The sequence below is a fragment of the Onychomys torridus genome, chromosome 4 (genome assembly GCF_903995425.1).
Source record: "Onychomys torridus chromosome 4, mOncTor1.1, whole genome shotgun sequence".
Lineage (NCBI taxonomy): Eukaryota > Metazoa > Chordata > Mammalia > Rodentia > Cricetidae > Onychomys > Onychomys torridus.
In genome coordinates, this window is record NC_050446.1 from 65,998,432 (window position 1) to 66,013,914 (window position 15,483).

Here is a 15,483-nt window from a genome sequence, read left to right on the forward strand (position 1 = left end):
TTGGGCAATCCCTGTGTCTTTCCTAGGATCTCATTTTCTAGGTAGCCCACCTGGAGTTGTGTAGCAGTCTAGTCATCTTTGTTTTACATCTAGTATCCTCCTATGAGTGAGTACATACCATGTTTGTCCTTCTGAGTCTGGAACTGCCTGTACTGGATCCACCAGGTTTAAATGAATCCCCAGGGGAGTCTTGGCCCTGGAGGAGATGGGAATGGAGGGGAGGGCTGGGGATAAGGTGGGGGCGGGGACAAGAGGGGGGAGGACAGGGGAACCCATGGCTGATGTATAAAATTAAAACACAAATATAATAAATAACAAAAAAAAGAAGTTGGACAAATCTCACACTAGTGACTTAACAGCACACCTGAAAGCTCTAGAACAAGAAGAAGTAAAGTCACCCAGGAGGAATAGAAGCCAGGATATAATCAAATTGAGAGCTGAAATCAATAAAATAGAAACAAAGAGAACAATACAAAAAATCAATGAAACAAAGTTGGTTCTTTGAGAAAATCAACAAGATAGACAAACCCTTATCCAGACTAACCAAAAGGCAGAGAGAGAGCATCCAACTTAACAAAATCAGAAATGAAAAGGGGGACATAAAAACAGACAACGAGAGGCGGGAGAGATGGCTCAGAGGTTAAGAGCACTGACTGTTCTCCCAGAGGTCCTGAGTTTAATTCCTAGCACCCACATGGTGGCTCACAACCATCTGTAATGAGCACCCCCCAAAAAACAAAACAAAACAAACAAACAAACAAAAACAGACGAGGAAATCCAGAGTATCATCAGGTCGTACTTCAAAAACCTGTACTACACAAAATTGGGAAATCTAAAAGAAATGAACAATTGTCTGGATAGGTACCACATACCTAAGTTAAATCAAGACCAGATAAACTATTTAAATAGATCAATAACCCCTAAGGAAATAGAAATGGTCATTAAAAGTCCCCCCCCCCCCCAATAAAAGCCCAGGACCAGAAGGTTTCAATGCAGAATTCTACCAGATCTTAAAAGAAGAGTTAATACCAATACACTTTAAATTGTTCTACACAATAGAAACAGAAAGAATGTTACCAAATTCCTTCTATGAGGCTATAGTTACTCTGAATCCCAAGACAAACAAAGATGCAACAAAGCAAATTATACTCCAGTCTCCCTCATGAACATTGATACAAAAAATACTCAATAAAATATTGGCAAACAGTCCAAGAGCACATCAAAACAATTATCCACCATGATCAAGTAGGCTTCATCCCAGAGATGCAAGATTGGTTCAACATATGAAAGTCTGTCAATGTAATACACCATATAAACAAACTGAAAGAAAAAAAAAAGCCACATGATCATTTCATTAGATGCTGAATAGGTCTTTGACAAAATCCAACACCCGCTTCATGATAAAGGTTTTGGAGAGATCAGGAATACAAGGAATATACCTAAACATAATAAAGGCAATTTACTGCAAGCCTACAGCCAACATCAAATTAAATGGAAAGAAACTCAAAGTGGTTCCACTAAAATCAGGAACAAGACAAGACTGTCTGCTCTACCCATATTTATTCAATATAGTACTTGAAGTTCTAGCTAGAGCAATAAGACAACAAAAGGAGATCCAGGGGATACAAATTGGAAAGGAAGAAGTAAAACTTTCACTATTTGCAGATGACATGGTAGTATCCATAAGTGACCCCAAAAATTTGACCAAGGAACTCCTACAGCTGATAAACACCTTCAGTAATGTGGCAGAATACAAGATTAACTAAAAAAAAAAAATCAGTAGCCCTCCTATATACAAATGATAAATGGTCTGAGAAAGAAATCAGAGAACATCACCCTTTACAATAGCCACATATAATATAAAATACCTTGGGGTAACTCTAACTAAGCAAATGAAAGACCTGTATGATAAGAAATTTAAGTCCCCAAAGAAAGAATTTGAAGAAGATACCAGAAAGTGGAAAGATCTCCCATGTTCATGGATAGGTAGGATTAACATAGTAAAAATGCCAATCTTACCAAAAGCAATCTACAGATTCAATGCAATCCCCATCAAAATCCTAACACAATTCTTCACAGACCTGGAAAGAACAATACTCAACTTCATAGGGAAAAACAAAAAACCCAGGATAGCCAAAAGAATCCTGTACAATAAAACAACCTCAGGAGGCATCACAATCCCTAACTTCAAGTTCTACTACAGAGCTACAGTAATAAAAACAGCTTGGTACTGGCATAAAAACCGACATGTGGACCAATGGAATCGAACTGAAGACCCTGACATTAATCTGCACATGTATGAACACCCTAATATAACACCAGTAGCACAGACACCAAGAGCAACAATTAATAAATGAGACCTCTTGAAAATGAGAAGCTTTTGTAGGTCAAAGGACATGGTCAATAAGACAAATCAATAGCCTACAGAATAGGAAAAGATCTTCACCAACCCCACATCTGACAGAAGGCTGATATCTAAAATATATAAAGAACTCAAGAAACTAGACAACAAAATACCTAACAGTCCAATTTAAAAAATAGGCTATAGAGGTAGAGAATTCTCAACAGAAGAAGCTCAAATGGCTGAAAGACATTTAAGAAATTGCTCAACATCCTTAGTCATCAGGAAAATGCAAATCAAAACAACTCTGAGATACCATCTTACGCCTGTCAGAATGGCTAAGATCAAAACCACTGAAGACAGCTTATGTTGGAGAGGATGTGGAGCAAGGGGAACACTCCTACACTGTTGGTGGGAATGCAAACTTGTACAGCCACTTTGGAAATCAGTATGGCAGTTCCTCAGAAAATTGGGAATCAATCTCCCTCAAGACCCAACTATACCACTCTTGGGCATATACCCAAGGAATGCTCAATCATACTACAAGGACACAAGCTCAACTATGTTCACAGCAGCATTATTTGTAATAGCCAGAACCTGGAAACAACCTAGATGCCCTTCAACTGAAGAATGAATAAAGAAAATGTGGTATATATACACAATGGAGTACTAGTCAGCAGAGAAAAACAATGACATCATGAGGTATGCAGGCAAATGGATAGAACTAGAAAATATCATCCTGAGTGAGGTAACCCAGACTAAGAAAGACAAACATTGTATGTACTCACTCATAGGAGGATACTAGATGTAAAGCTAAGGATAACCAGACTGCAACTCACAGCCCCAGGGAGGCTACCTAGTAAAGAGGACCTTAGGAAAGACACAGGGATTACCCAGAGATGGAGAAATGGATGAGATCTACATGAACAAACTGGGGGTGGATGGTGGGTAATGGAGGGCAAGGGTCGAGGGAAAGAGAGCTTAGGGGAGTGGGAGATCCTAGCTGGATCAGGAACAGAGTGGGAGAACAAGGAAAGAGATACCATGATAAATGAAGACACTTTGCTCAGCCTTGGTGCAGGGAGGAGGGGCTTGGATCTGCCTCAACTGAATGTACCAGGCTCTGCTGACTCCCCATGGGAGACCTTTTCTTACAGGAGGTGGGAATGGGGGATGAGGCGGGGAAGGCTGGGGGATAGGAGGAGGGAGGACAGGGGAATCCATGGTTGATAGGTAAAACAAATAGAAAATCTCCTAATAAAAAAAAGAGTTGCTGTTCACAGCAATAGAAATGCTAACTAAGACACCTTCCATCTTATTAGTTACTTTCCTATTGCTGAAACAAAACATGATGACAAAGGCAACTTATAAAAGAAAGCATTTAATTGTATGTACAATTCCAGAGGTTTAGAATCCATGACGGCAGAGCAAAGGCATGGCAGCAGGAACAGCAGAGAATTAATGTCTTGATCCACAAGTAGGATGCAGAGAGAAGAGAGCTAATTGGGAAAGCTCTCCAGTGTGACACGCCTCCTCTACCAATACCAAATCCTTCCCAAACAGTTCCACCACCTGGGGACCAAGCATTCAAATATACGAGCCTGTGAGGTCCATTCTCACTTAAACCACCACACCATTTGGAGTCCTATTGACCATATGGTAGATGGACTGGCTGCTTCTGAGTCTTTTACTATCTTTTTCATATTTCCTTTCTCCTTTGCTCTCTCTGCTACAGTTTGTAATTTCCTTTGCACCTTATGCAACTTAATAATCCATTCTCTAGCTAGATATAACCTGACTTTACCTTTGAATTTTACATCTTAGAAAATGTGTCTTTTCCCTCAAAGTGGTAAAGATTATTATTTATACCATTTTAAATTACAGAAACATGGTTGCTTTGTGTGTTGTATAAATCATCTCTGTGTCCAGGGAGGATTGGGGCACGGCCCTTTGGGAACACTAAATCTTGCAGATGTTCAAGTCCTGAATAAAAATAGCTTCATCCTTGTGTATAACTTAGGTGCATCCTTCTGTAGACCCTATTTTGTTTTTGTTTTTGTTTTTTTTTTTTGAGATAAGAGTCTTGCTATGGAGTCCCCCTCACCTCCAGTTCTTAATGCTTTAAAAGAAAAAGACATTATTTATCATTGATAATATGTAGAGTCACCACTTTATGTCAAGGCACTGTCTTTATTTATTTATTTATTTGTTTGTTTGTTTGTTTGTTTAATCTTACATACAGTGGGTATCTACTGAGTAGCTGAAGGGAAACTATCCCTAGTTCCCCTGTATATGTAAATCATCTCTAGATTACATATAATACAAGTATAACAAAAAATACTATGTGAATGGCTGTAGGTGTAAAAACTATAAACTCTAGTGAATCATTTAGTAAATGTTTAGGGAATTACTATTACTAAATATGTTCAGGGTGTCCATCTGTGTACAAAACTTCTAGTAGCACAGACTCTAACTTTCTTGCTTATCATTTGTGTACCTAAGAGTGTATCAGCACCACTTTAACCGTGCTGGGTGGCAGGATGCTGGTTTTCCCTGATTGCTGCTTCTTTATCCCGGCCTTTGATACATACAGGATTTTTTTCTCTGTCTGGGTCCTTATCATCTGTCAAAATCTTAAATACTCTCCAGAACAACCCCCCACCTGGCAGAGTTTCACTACATAGCCCAAGCTGCCTGCAAACTCACCATCCTCCCGCTTCAGTCTCCCGAATGCCAGGCCTTCAGGAGTGAGCCGCCACGTTTGGCTTGAGACGTTAGCTCTTGCATGATCTTAGATCTTTCTAATCACAAGTGGCCTCTTTTCTCTCCAGCCTGAAGCATTGTGTTTATATATTTCTCTGCTACTTTCCACTCTCTGCTTTATGTAACTTCACTTGTACATCTGTCTTATTCCTAGTTAGCTCTTCCATGAACCTAGCACCTTTTATTCACTCAATAAATACTGAACACTTGCCATATTCCAGGCACTATGCAAGCTTAAGTCTACAAAATGTGACCAAGATAGGCAAGAACCCCCAAGGTCCACGGTTAACACATGTGTGGTAGTTTGAATGTAACTGGCCCCCATAATCTCACAGAGAGTGGCACTGTTAGGAGGTGTGGCTTTGGTAGAGTGGGTATGGTCTTATTGGAGGAGTGTGTGACTGTGGGGGAGAGCTTTGAGGTTTCCTATAGCCAAATTTCTAAGCGGTCTTATTAAATAAAAAACACGGCGCCAAATATAGGGGTGAAAGCCTTAGAGATCAGGGAAATAGTGAGAGCCACCAACCAACCTTACCTCACCAGCTCTGTAGCTTCCAAATGCCACAACTTCCTGTCTACTCAGGCTTTTATTGCCTTGCTGTTCTGCCCTCTCATTGGCTCTTAGCCCAGCTATCTCACTTCCTTGTCACTTCCTGTCTGTACAGACCTCCAGGTTTCTATGGTTGGTACTGGGATTAAAGGCGTGTGTCACTACACTTGACTCTGTTCTCTAGTGTGGCCTTGAAGACACAGAGACCCTGCCTGCCAAGTGATTGGATTAAGGGCATGTGCTATCACTGTCTGACTTTTGTGTTTACTTAAAACGGCTTGCTATTTCCTCTGCTCTCCAGGCAAACTTTACTTAGTAACATACAAATAAAATATCACCACATTTCAGCACAAATAAAGTATCACCTCAGTTTCCTACTCAGGATACCGCCCAGTGTGTTAGTTGACTTCCTGTTGCCTGCCTATCAAGAAAGATGTAAGGACTCTCAGCTCCAGCACCATGTCTGACTGCACGCCACCATGCTCCCTGCCATGATGATAATGGACTGTGCTTCTGAAACTGTAAGTGAGCCACTCCAATTAAAAAATATTTTTTTGTAAGAGTTGCTGTGGTCATGTGTCTCTTCACAGCACTAGTATCCCTAACTAAGGCAACATGCAACACAGTAAATTCTCATTTAATGCCAGTACGTATAAATCATGTTTAAAAACATGTTTTAAAATACACATAAATACAAAGAAAACAGATGAGAAAGGACAAAGTCTCCTGATGCAGATAGCTACTGTTGACTTGCTTTTAAGAAGGAAAACCTTGGATGGGAGAGATGAGTTTAATTTCCAGCACCATCAGGCTCCCCATAACTCCAGGGGATCCAATGCCCTCTTCTGGCCTCTGCATGCATGTTCATGCATGTTCTCACACAGACAAATACATAATAAAAAATAAAATCATGGGACTGGAGAGATGGCTCAGCGGTTAAGAGCACTGGCTGCTCTTCCAAAGGTCCTGAGTTCAATTCCCAACAACCACATGGTGGCTCACAACCATCTATAATGAAATCTAGTGCCCTCTTCAGACATGCAGGCATAATACTGTGTACATAATAAATAAAATAAAATAAAAAATAAAATCATAGAAGTTATCTTTTTAAAAGGATATAAGCCAGTGTTCCAGGAATTTGGCTGTGGTAGTATTGGCCACTGGCCCTGCGGTCACCCATTCAGTTCTCAAATGGGTGTGTGTATTCTAAGTTCAATAGCGTGTGTGCGTGTGTGTGTGTGTGGGGGGGGGGGTGAGTGTGTGTGTGTGTGTGTGTGTGTGTTTATGGAGAACAGAGCCACATTCTGTTAGATGTGGGGGAAGAAGAATGTGGACAGAAGCTTCTGTCCCTAGATTGTTCATGTACCCATCTCCCTAGGTCTGTAACAAGAAGATACTAACCCCCCAATACTGAAATAATTGCTGGTGAGGAGAGCCTTCATGGTCTCAAGATGAGTAATCTCAGTGGATATTTAAACTATAAGTAATAATGTCCACTAGGTGGCGCTAAAGTAGAACCAGGACCAAAATACTCACATCCTGTGGCCAGACCAAGAATTACAGCCCAGCAAAGGTAAGCCCAGCTAGGTTGGCTTCATTAACCTTTCAGTAATATCAGTCACTTTTTTGCTATTTTAGACTTGCTGCCTTGTGACAGATGCTACTATGCATGAGATAAAGAACCTCCATTTCTGCTGCTACAATTACTTGCAATTTTTTTGTATCTGCTTCTTGGTTTTTATTTCCAGAAAAATATTGTATTTATGCCTGGACACAAGCATCTACTTACACATTTTCTCCTGTTTTCGCACAAGCACATTTTACCCAAAAGTAACTGATCTTGCCCCTTGCTAGGGACTCTGGTTTCTTATTAGCATGTCTTGAAGATATTACCTTGCTGACAGGTATGCATCCTCAAACTATCTCCTAACTAATTTCACTGCCCCCAGTGTCTTATTAGAAACAGTGCGGTGAATGTTTCAAGAAGTGGAGAGACTTCCCGCAGGGTAAACTGCATAGAAGATTGGTTGGAACTGCGGGTCCAGGGCGTTTTTACAGCTTGATGGGTACTGCCAAATTGCCCTGTGGGCATGAAAATGCTTTGTATAGTTAGGGGTGGTCTCACTAAGTAGCCCAGGCTAGGCTAGAACTAAGTGGGTGATCCTCCTGTTGTGCTGGGATTACAGGTATGAGCCACTATGCCTGACCAAAATGCTTGCGGTTTTTGACAGTTTTACCCAGGACCTCGGTGCCTGTCCCTCTGGGCACGCTTTTGAGCCAGGGCAGGGACGCTGGCCTGCGCTGACTCCTCCTGTCCAGCCGGGGGCGCGGCACGACCTCTCCGCATGCGCAGTGCGCGCCGTGTCAGCTGCGGAGCTAGAGGCCTGCGCCGCTTTCCCGTCTGGCTCCGGCGGACCTGGTGCTGGCGGCGGCCTCCCGTCTCTACGCGACCCGACACGGGCGGCCGTGGCTCGCGGCCCGCAGCAAGAGCCGGTGACGGAACGCGGGGCCGAGCGGGAGGCGGCCGGTTCCGAGGTGAGCGCGGGCCGGCCGGGCGGGCCTCAGGGCTGGGCTCCGGGGAACCCGGGGTTCTGCAGGAGCGCCGCACCGCTGGCTGCAATGAGTCCCCATCTGTGCCCTCTCCCCCGGGCCCGTGCGCCTCGCCAGGACCTCTGCTTCCTGCTATCACCGGGCGCTGAGGGATTCCAGTCCTCTCCCGGGCCCTTGGCTTCCAGGGACGTGGTGAAGAGGATGGCTCTGAGCGTGGACCGGGAGCTCGGGATAATTGGGAGATGCGTTCCCGATCGTGGGAACAGTATCCAGTTCTGAGAGTCAAATAATGACTTGGTGTCATTTATTAGGAAGTGCCGGTCTAGAAGGGCCCTTTCACTTACTGGTCTGTGGATGTTGTTGAGATTGGGATCTGTCCATTTCAATTCTTTTAAATCGACCAAATATTCTCTAAGTCCTTGACCTGAACTTTGTGTGTTCCGGAGCTCACGGCTATTCATGGTAACAAAGCACACGGTTATTTTCCTGGCAGTCGCTTTCCCTGGCTTACGCCTCCTGGTTGCACTAGCCTGTGTGGATGGGTTGTCATCTGAAGAACCAGACTGCTGGACCCTGAACCCCGGCCTTGAGGTTCTGTTGTGGAACCCTGGAGGTTCTAAGCCTTGCTGTTGACTTTTCTCTACCACAGGAGGTTCAGAAGTGTGTCACACAGCGCTGTCAGGAAGATGAAGACTGAGTGAATGTATACGCACGTGTAAAGCGCTTCAAACAGATGTGTGGAGTAAGTGGTACTTAATGTCTTCACTGTGATGTAATGCCATAGTCAAACAGTATCTTTATATTAGACGACGTTTTTAGAGGTGGTGAGCCACACTGGAACCAGGCAAGGTTGTGCATTGCGAGTTTGTGTCTATTTGCCTACTTGGTTTGCGGAAGAGTTAGGCTAGCGTAGCGGTGGCTGTGACAGTTCAGCAAGCAGGACATCTCCAAAAAGCCTCAGAGGACAAAAAATTGTGACTTGGAGCGTTGTGCTGAGTGTAACCTGGGGCTTGGAAGAAAGGTGGTTCCAGCCAGCGTTAGGACTAAGCAATTCCAGGAACCTGGTGTCTCACCCTGATGGTGGACGATGGGTGTCACAGTCACTTCCAGTGACTCAGTCTCCACTGCTGGATGAAGGGGCCCAGCATTTTCATTTTATTTTTTTTTTATTTTTTTATTTTTTGGAGGGGAGGAGTTTGATGGGTTTGAAGGATGATAATTTGTAGGGTCTGTGTTGAAAGTCTTGTTGTGATCCAAGTCATGGTGTGAAACTGGGCAGACAGAAGAACTGTGGCTTCAGCTTAGGTGGATGCTTTACACGGGATTCAGCACAGGCTTATCAGGGCTGGTAGAGTTCCCAGCATGCATGAGGCTCTGGATTGACTCTCCAGTAGCCCCATAAACTGGGGTAGGGGTACATACCTGCAGTCTTGGAACTCAGGAGGTGAGAATGGGATGACAAGCTCCTGGATTAATTAATTATTGATTTTATTAATCTTAATTAATTACTTTATTACTTTTATTTTATATGCAAGTGTTTTGCTTAGATACATGCACGTGTCCTATGTGTATACAGTGCCTGCAGAGGCCAGAAGAGGGCATCAGAGCCCCTGGAACTGAAGTTCCAGATGGCTGTGAGCCTCCATGTAGGTGCTGGTTATTATTATTATTATTACTGTATTGCTGGGGACCTTGGCCATGCTCAGCCAGCACTCTGCCCCTGGGCTGAAGCCCTGTTGCCACGTGCCCCCACTTCTTTTATTTTGGGTGTTTGTTCCGACCCAAGTGCTTTTGCACATCCTCAGCTTTATTTCTCAGAATTGGCGTAGACGCTGGGTGTTGAACCAGCCTGTGAAGGCTTCCGTAAGCCAGGAAGAGTGTGCTGTCCAGGCTGGTTGTCATGCCTCAGCTCCCAGTCAGTCAGTTGGTTCTGAAGTGTGTTCTGTCTGAATCTCCGGGGCTCTTAGCAGAACTAAGTTGTTTGCGGAGCTCAGTGATCTAGCCAGCTCTATCAACACCGTTCCCTTTTCTGGCTTTGCTCTGGGTTTTCTGAAGTCTTCCCTTGCCAGCCCCTCACGCTCATGTTGTTTTTCCCAGTTTGGCAGAACACAGACCATGCTAGTGGGTCTAGAAGTGGCCCTAGCAAGCAGCCCTGAGAACATGTCCTGAGACCTTCTTGCTCACCCTCAGATGGCAGCAAGGACCCCTCCAGCAGTGGGAAGCCCTGTACTGTAGTGGAACAGCTGTGGGACTCCTACCACCGGGGCAGCTTGGGGTGAGCTCCAGGTAGGAGGGAGGCAGCCCCAGCATGGTGGCTGTAGCTCTTGAGAGAGTATGGTCTGTGGTGATGGAAGGGTGGTGGCATTGGCTGCCTCTTGGCATCTCCCTTAGGAGCCTTCATAGCAGAGAGTGCTAGGTTCTGGACAGCCAGGAACCTGGAGGCAGGAGCTGATGCAGAGGCCATGAAGGATGCTGCCCACTGGCTTGCTCCCATGGCTTGGTCAGCCTGTTTTCTTATAGAACCCAGGACCAGCAGCCCAGGGATGGCAGCACCTACAATGAATGGGCTGGGCCCTCCCCCATCAATCACCAATTTAGAAAATGCCTTACAGCTGGCTCTTATGGAGGCAGTTTCTCAATGCATGTTCTGTCTTTTCGGATAACACTAGTTTGTGTCAAGTTGACCCAAGACTAGCCAGCATCCTGCCTTTTTGCTGAGCACTGAGCAGTTTCTTTTCTGTCTCAGCCCATGATGTTTACTGAATTTTTTCTGTTACTGTGTAACTGACCACGAAAACGCTATGGCTTAGAGTGACAATGAGCATGTGGCCTTTGATGGGGACAGTGTGGATATCTGAGGGCACCATCCACTGGATGCTCAAACTCCTGTGTAGTAAGAGTTCCCAAGAGGACAGTTGTAGAAACTGAGGTTTCTTAGGACCCAGGCTCAAGGTCTCACAATGTCCTCTATGTAAGTGCCAGACTGTAGGGACTTGCCGGGAAGGGACTGGGCTTTTGCTCTTGACTTGCAAAATGCTGCTGTGCATATTCATGGGTGGGAGTGGCTGTCAGCATCTGGATTGACCACAGTGACTCTTTTCTTCTGTCCTCCCTGACCCCTCTTTCCCTTACTGGGTTCTCCTGCTGGGTTCACTTGTATACTTTTCAGTGAGATGGGCCAGCCTTTACTTTCATTATAAGATACCAGATGCATTAAATTTAAAGATGGGAGGCTGCTCTTCTGCGATGTCCCTGACCCAGCTCCACACTCTGCATCCCTTGGCTTCCTCTTCTCTCCCTCACTAGGCTGGAGGCTCCTCTAGGTGCGGTCAGCCTTGTCTCTGTCACATTGCCTAGTGAGTGAATGAACAGAAACTGATTTTAGAGTTACAAAGCATCATTTTGGTCCAGGTAAACTATCACTGCAGGTCAGGTGAATGTTTCAAAATAAGTATCTGTAGTTATTTTGTTTTAGAGTTTTCTTCTTGGGTCAGCACCTTCTTCCCAGGGCCCAACATTTCTTGGCTTATGCTTAAAGTGATATACATAGGGTTGGGGTTGGAGGGATGGCTCAGCAGTTAAAAGCACCGGCTGCTTTTCCAGGGGACCCATGTTCCATTCCCAGCACATCCATGGGAGCTCACAACTATCTGTAACTCCAGTTCCAGGGGATACGATGTCCTTTTCTGGCCTCCATGGGCACCAGGCACACACATGGTGCACGGACATATATACAGGCAAAAATACTTACACAGAAAATGGATAGATCTAAAAGATGAATATAAATAGGGCATAGCTATAATTTTATATTGTATATGACATATATTTATGTATAGCATTCAATATTAAATTTATCCTATATGTAAGAATACATATTTGCATATATTAGCAGTGTCAAAAATCCTTGTCATTTTGATGCCCTGTGCTTGTAATCACAGACTTTGGGACACGGAGACAGGAGGATCAGGGGTTTAAGGCCATCATGGGCTAAGTAGCAAATTCAGGGCCAGCCTGAGCTATATGAGACCTTGTTTTGGGGGAAAAAGAGAGAGAGAGAGAGAGAGAGAGAGAGAGAGAGAGAGAGAGAGAAATTAAATAACGTATTAAAAGTTGAACAATCCAATCCTTTCAGGGTGTTGCTTGCCATCCTAAACATTTGCTTTTTCCCACGTCTGTCTCGGTTGACCAGGTGTGTGAGGAAGAGGCTATCTGTGTCATTATGTGCGCGTCGGTCAAGTACAATATTCGGGGTCCCGCCCTCATCCCAAGGATGAAGACCAAGCACCGGTTCTACTATGTCACCCTCTTCTCCATCGTCCTCCTGGGCCTCATTGCCACAGGCGTCTTTCAGTTCTGGCCCCACTCCATCGAGTCCTCCAGCGACGGGGGTGTGGAGAAACGCAGCATCCGGGAAGTGCCGGTGGTCAGGCTGCCAGCTGCCAGCCCCATCCCGGAGCGCGGGGATCTCAGCTGCAGAATGCACACGTGTTTCGATGTCTACCGCTGTGGCTTCAACCCAAAGAACAAAATCAAGGTGTACATCTATCCCCTGAAAAAGTACGTGGATGACGCGGGTGTCCCAGTGAGCAGCACCATCTCCCGGGAGTACAACGAACTGCTGACGGCTATCTCAGACAGTGACTACTACACGGATGACATCAGCCGGGCCTGTCTGTTTGTCCCCTCCATCGACGTGCTGAACCAGAACCCCCTTCGCATCAAGGAGACGGCACAGGCTCTGGCCCAGCTTTCCAGGTACCTGAGACCTAGCCACCAGAGCCCAAGAGAGGGACGGGAGTGTGCCCCTGCTGATGTGTCCCCCAGATGCTTCAGCGCACACGTTTGTGAGTGACTGATGTGTAGCAGGAGGTTTGTGCTGTGAGCGCCAGCCGTGGGGCTGTTATCCTGCTGCTGTGTGGCTTCGTGGAGTAAGGGATGCTCTCCTCCTATACTCCTTGTAGATTAAATGCACAGCCTTCTACCCCAGGCACTCGGGCTATTCCTGTTTACTGTGAAAAGCCTGGGAAGGCAGCTCAGCAAAAGGAATGTAAGATTTATTCCATCCTCTGCCTCTAAGAGGTAGCCACTATTACTGTTTCAGTGGGCTTGTTCAGTCTTTTTTGTTTTTGGTATGAAATTGCTATGTGTGTATAATTATGAACATTTTTGGCCAGGAATAGCATCATGTGATCATACTCCAAAGAAGCTTCATTTCTCATAATGTATTGTGAATATCTTTCCTAATAATGTAGTGTGTGTGTGTGTGTGTGTGTGTGTGTGTGTGCGCGCTCATGCGCACATGAAAGCACTAGAATGCACACACACACACAGTGTCTATGCAAAGGCCAGAGATTGATGTTGGGTGTCTTTATCACCCTCCATTTTATTTTATTGTTTTTTATTTTTTGAGACAGGTCTCTCACTGAACCTGGAGCCTGCCCATTTGGCTAGGTGGCTGGTCATTGAGCCCGGAGATCTTCCTGTCTGTGCCTCCCCAGCAGTGGGGTTACAGGCATGCACCTCTGCATCTGGCTTTTATAAAGGTGCTGAGAATTGAACTCAGTTCCTCAGGCTTGTATGGCAAGCACTATACTGACTGGGTCATCTCCCTAACCCCTCACATTCTTTTTTATTTAATTTTGAAGGTTGTGTACTATTCCATTTTATGGATATTCTGTATATATTAAATCAGCTGCCTATAATTTGCTTGCTTTTGTTTCTTTTAAATTTTTATTTATTTAAATGTGTATGGATGTTCTGCCTGCATGTATGTCTGTGTACCACATGTATGCCTGGTGTCCTACAGGCCAGAAGAGAGCATTGGATCCCCTGGAAGTGGAGTTATAGATGGTTGTGAGCCATCATGTGGGTGCTAGGATTAGAACCTGGGTCCTCTGGAAGAGCACCAGTGTTCCTAACCACTGAACCATCTCTCCAGCCCTACTTTTGCTTCTTGAGCATTTAGGTGGGTGTCAGGTTTTTGGGTTTATTTTTATGTTTAAATGATCAGAAATGGTGATGTAGCAGATGAGCTGGAAGTACACATCTTTCCGGTTTTTTTGTTTTTGTTTTTTAGAATTTTACTTCTTTTTTTTTAAAGCTTTATTTATTTATTATGTATACAGCATGCAGGCCAGAAGAGGGCACCAGATCTCATTACAGATGGTTGTGAGCCACCATGTGGTTGCTGGGAATTGGAACTCAGGACCTCTGGAAGAGCAGCCAGTGCTCTTAACCTCTGAGCCATCTCTCCAGCCCCCCCCCCCCCTTTTTTTTAACCTGTTGTCCCTTTGGGTGTTCAGAAGTTTCTTTGCACCTGGGAGGCCTTGCTGTTGTGGCTACTTACACCTGTGTCTCAGCAGGTGGCGCTGTTGCAGGCATGTGATCCAGTGTCACCATAGCCTCATTTCTTCATGGTTGAAGTGTGGATTCTCTCAGTTGTTTGCTTTCTCAATAGGTGGGATCGAGGAACAAATCACCTGCTGTTCAACATGTTGCCTGGAGGTCCTCCAGACTACAACACTGCCCTGGATGTCCCCAGAGACAGGTGAGCATTTGGGAGTCTGTCCTATGATGGATTTCTGAGGACTAGGTAAGTTAAATAGGAATCATTTATTTCTATGAAATTAAGTTCCTAGATGCAGGTGAGGTGGTGCACAGCTTTAATCCCAGCATTTGGGAGGCAGAGGCAGGCGGATCTTTGAGTTTGAGGCCTGTTCCAGGATAGCCAGAGCTACACAGGGAGAAACCTGTCTTACAATAGATGGATGGATGGATGGATGGATGGATGGATGGATGGATAAAGGAAATATGTTCCTGCACCTGCTGGGATATATTTTATGATCAGAATTGTTTATTAAACTAGAAAATCCTCTGAGGCATTTCTCTCCTTAAGACAGAAATTTGGAAGCTGTTGAAACCTGTGGAAGCAGTTGGAGCTGGGGTCCTGGGACAGCTCAAAGAACTACCTTGTTTTCCTAGTCTGGGCTAGTGTTAGTTTCAAGTGTAGCATCCGGTTCACAAGCCAGTTAGGTTCAGGGTAATGGTGTCCATCCATGCTTCCTGAATTGGGCCTCACTTGCCAAAAGTGGTCCTGTAGCTTCTGAGGAGAGAAGGGTGGATGTGTAAAGGTCCCCGAAGCCTTTACTGTGAGGGTATCCAGGTAGGCTCAGGGCATCATTGCCTGTGTTTTGATCAGCCAGTTCCTCCTCTCCTCTCCCTGTTTTTTCCACCTCACTTCTCATCCCCACTCACCTCTCCCTTGTTTCCTCCTTTCTGG

The 15,483-nt window shown here is 44.9% G+C and overlaps 1 protein-coding gene across 3 annotated transcripts in view; it reads left to right on the top strand.

Annotated features, from left to right (window-relative positions):
- Window positions 1-7,975: 7,975 nt before the first annotated feature.
- Ext2 (exostosin glycosyltransferase 2) overlaps window positions 7,976-15,483 on the top strand; it is a 137,796-nt gene continuing 130,288 nt past the window's right edge. Inside the window, exons 1-4 of one of the 3 annotated variants that reach the window (XM_036184737.1) lie at window positions 7,976-8,189; window positions 8,854-8,946; window positions 12,394-12,959; window positions 14,662-14,751. In XM_036184737.1, coding sequence (XP_036040630.1) covers window positions 8,938-8,946; window positions 12,394-12,959; window positions 14,662-14,751 — 665 coding nt within the window. In that variant the 5' untranslated portion in view covers window positions 7,976-8,189; window positions 8,854-8,937. Of the gene's footprint in view, window positions 8,190-8,853; window positions 8,947-10,362; window positions 10,491-12,393; window positions 12,960-14,661; window positions 14,752-15,483 lie in introns of those variants that run through there. The other 2 variants (XM_036184739.1, XM_036184738.1) reach the window with 2 other exon arrangements.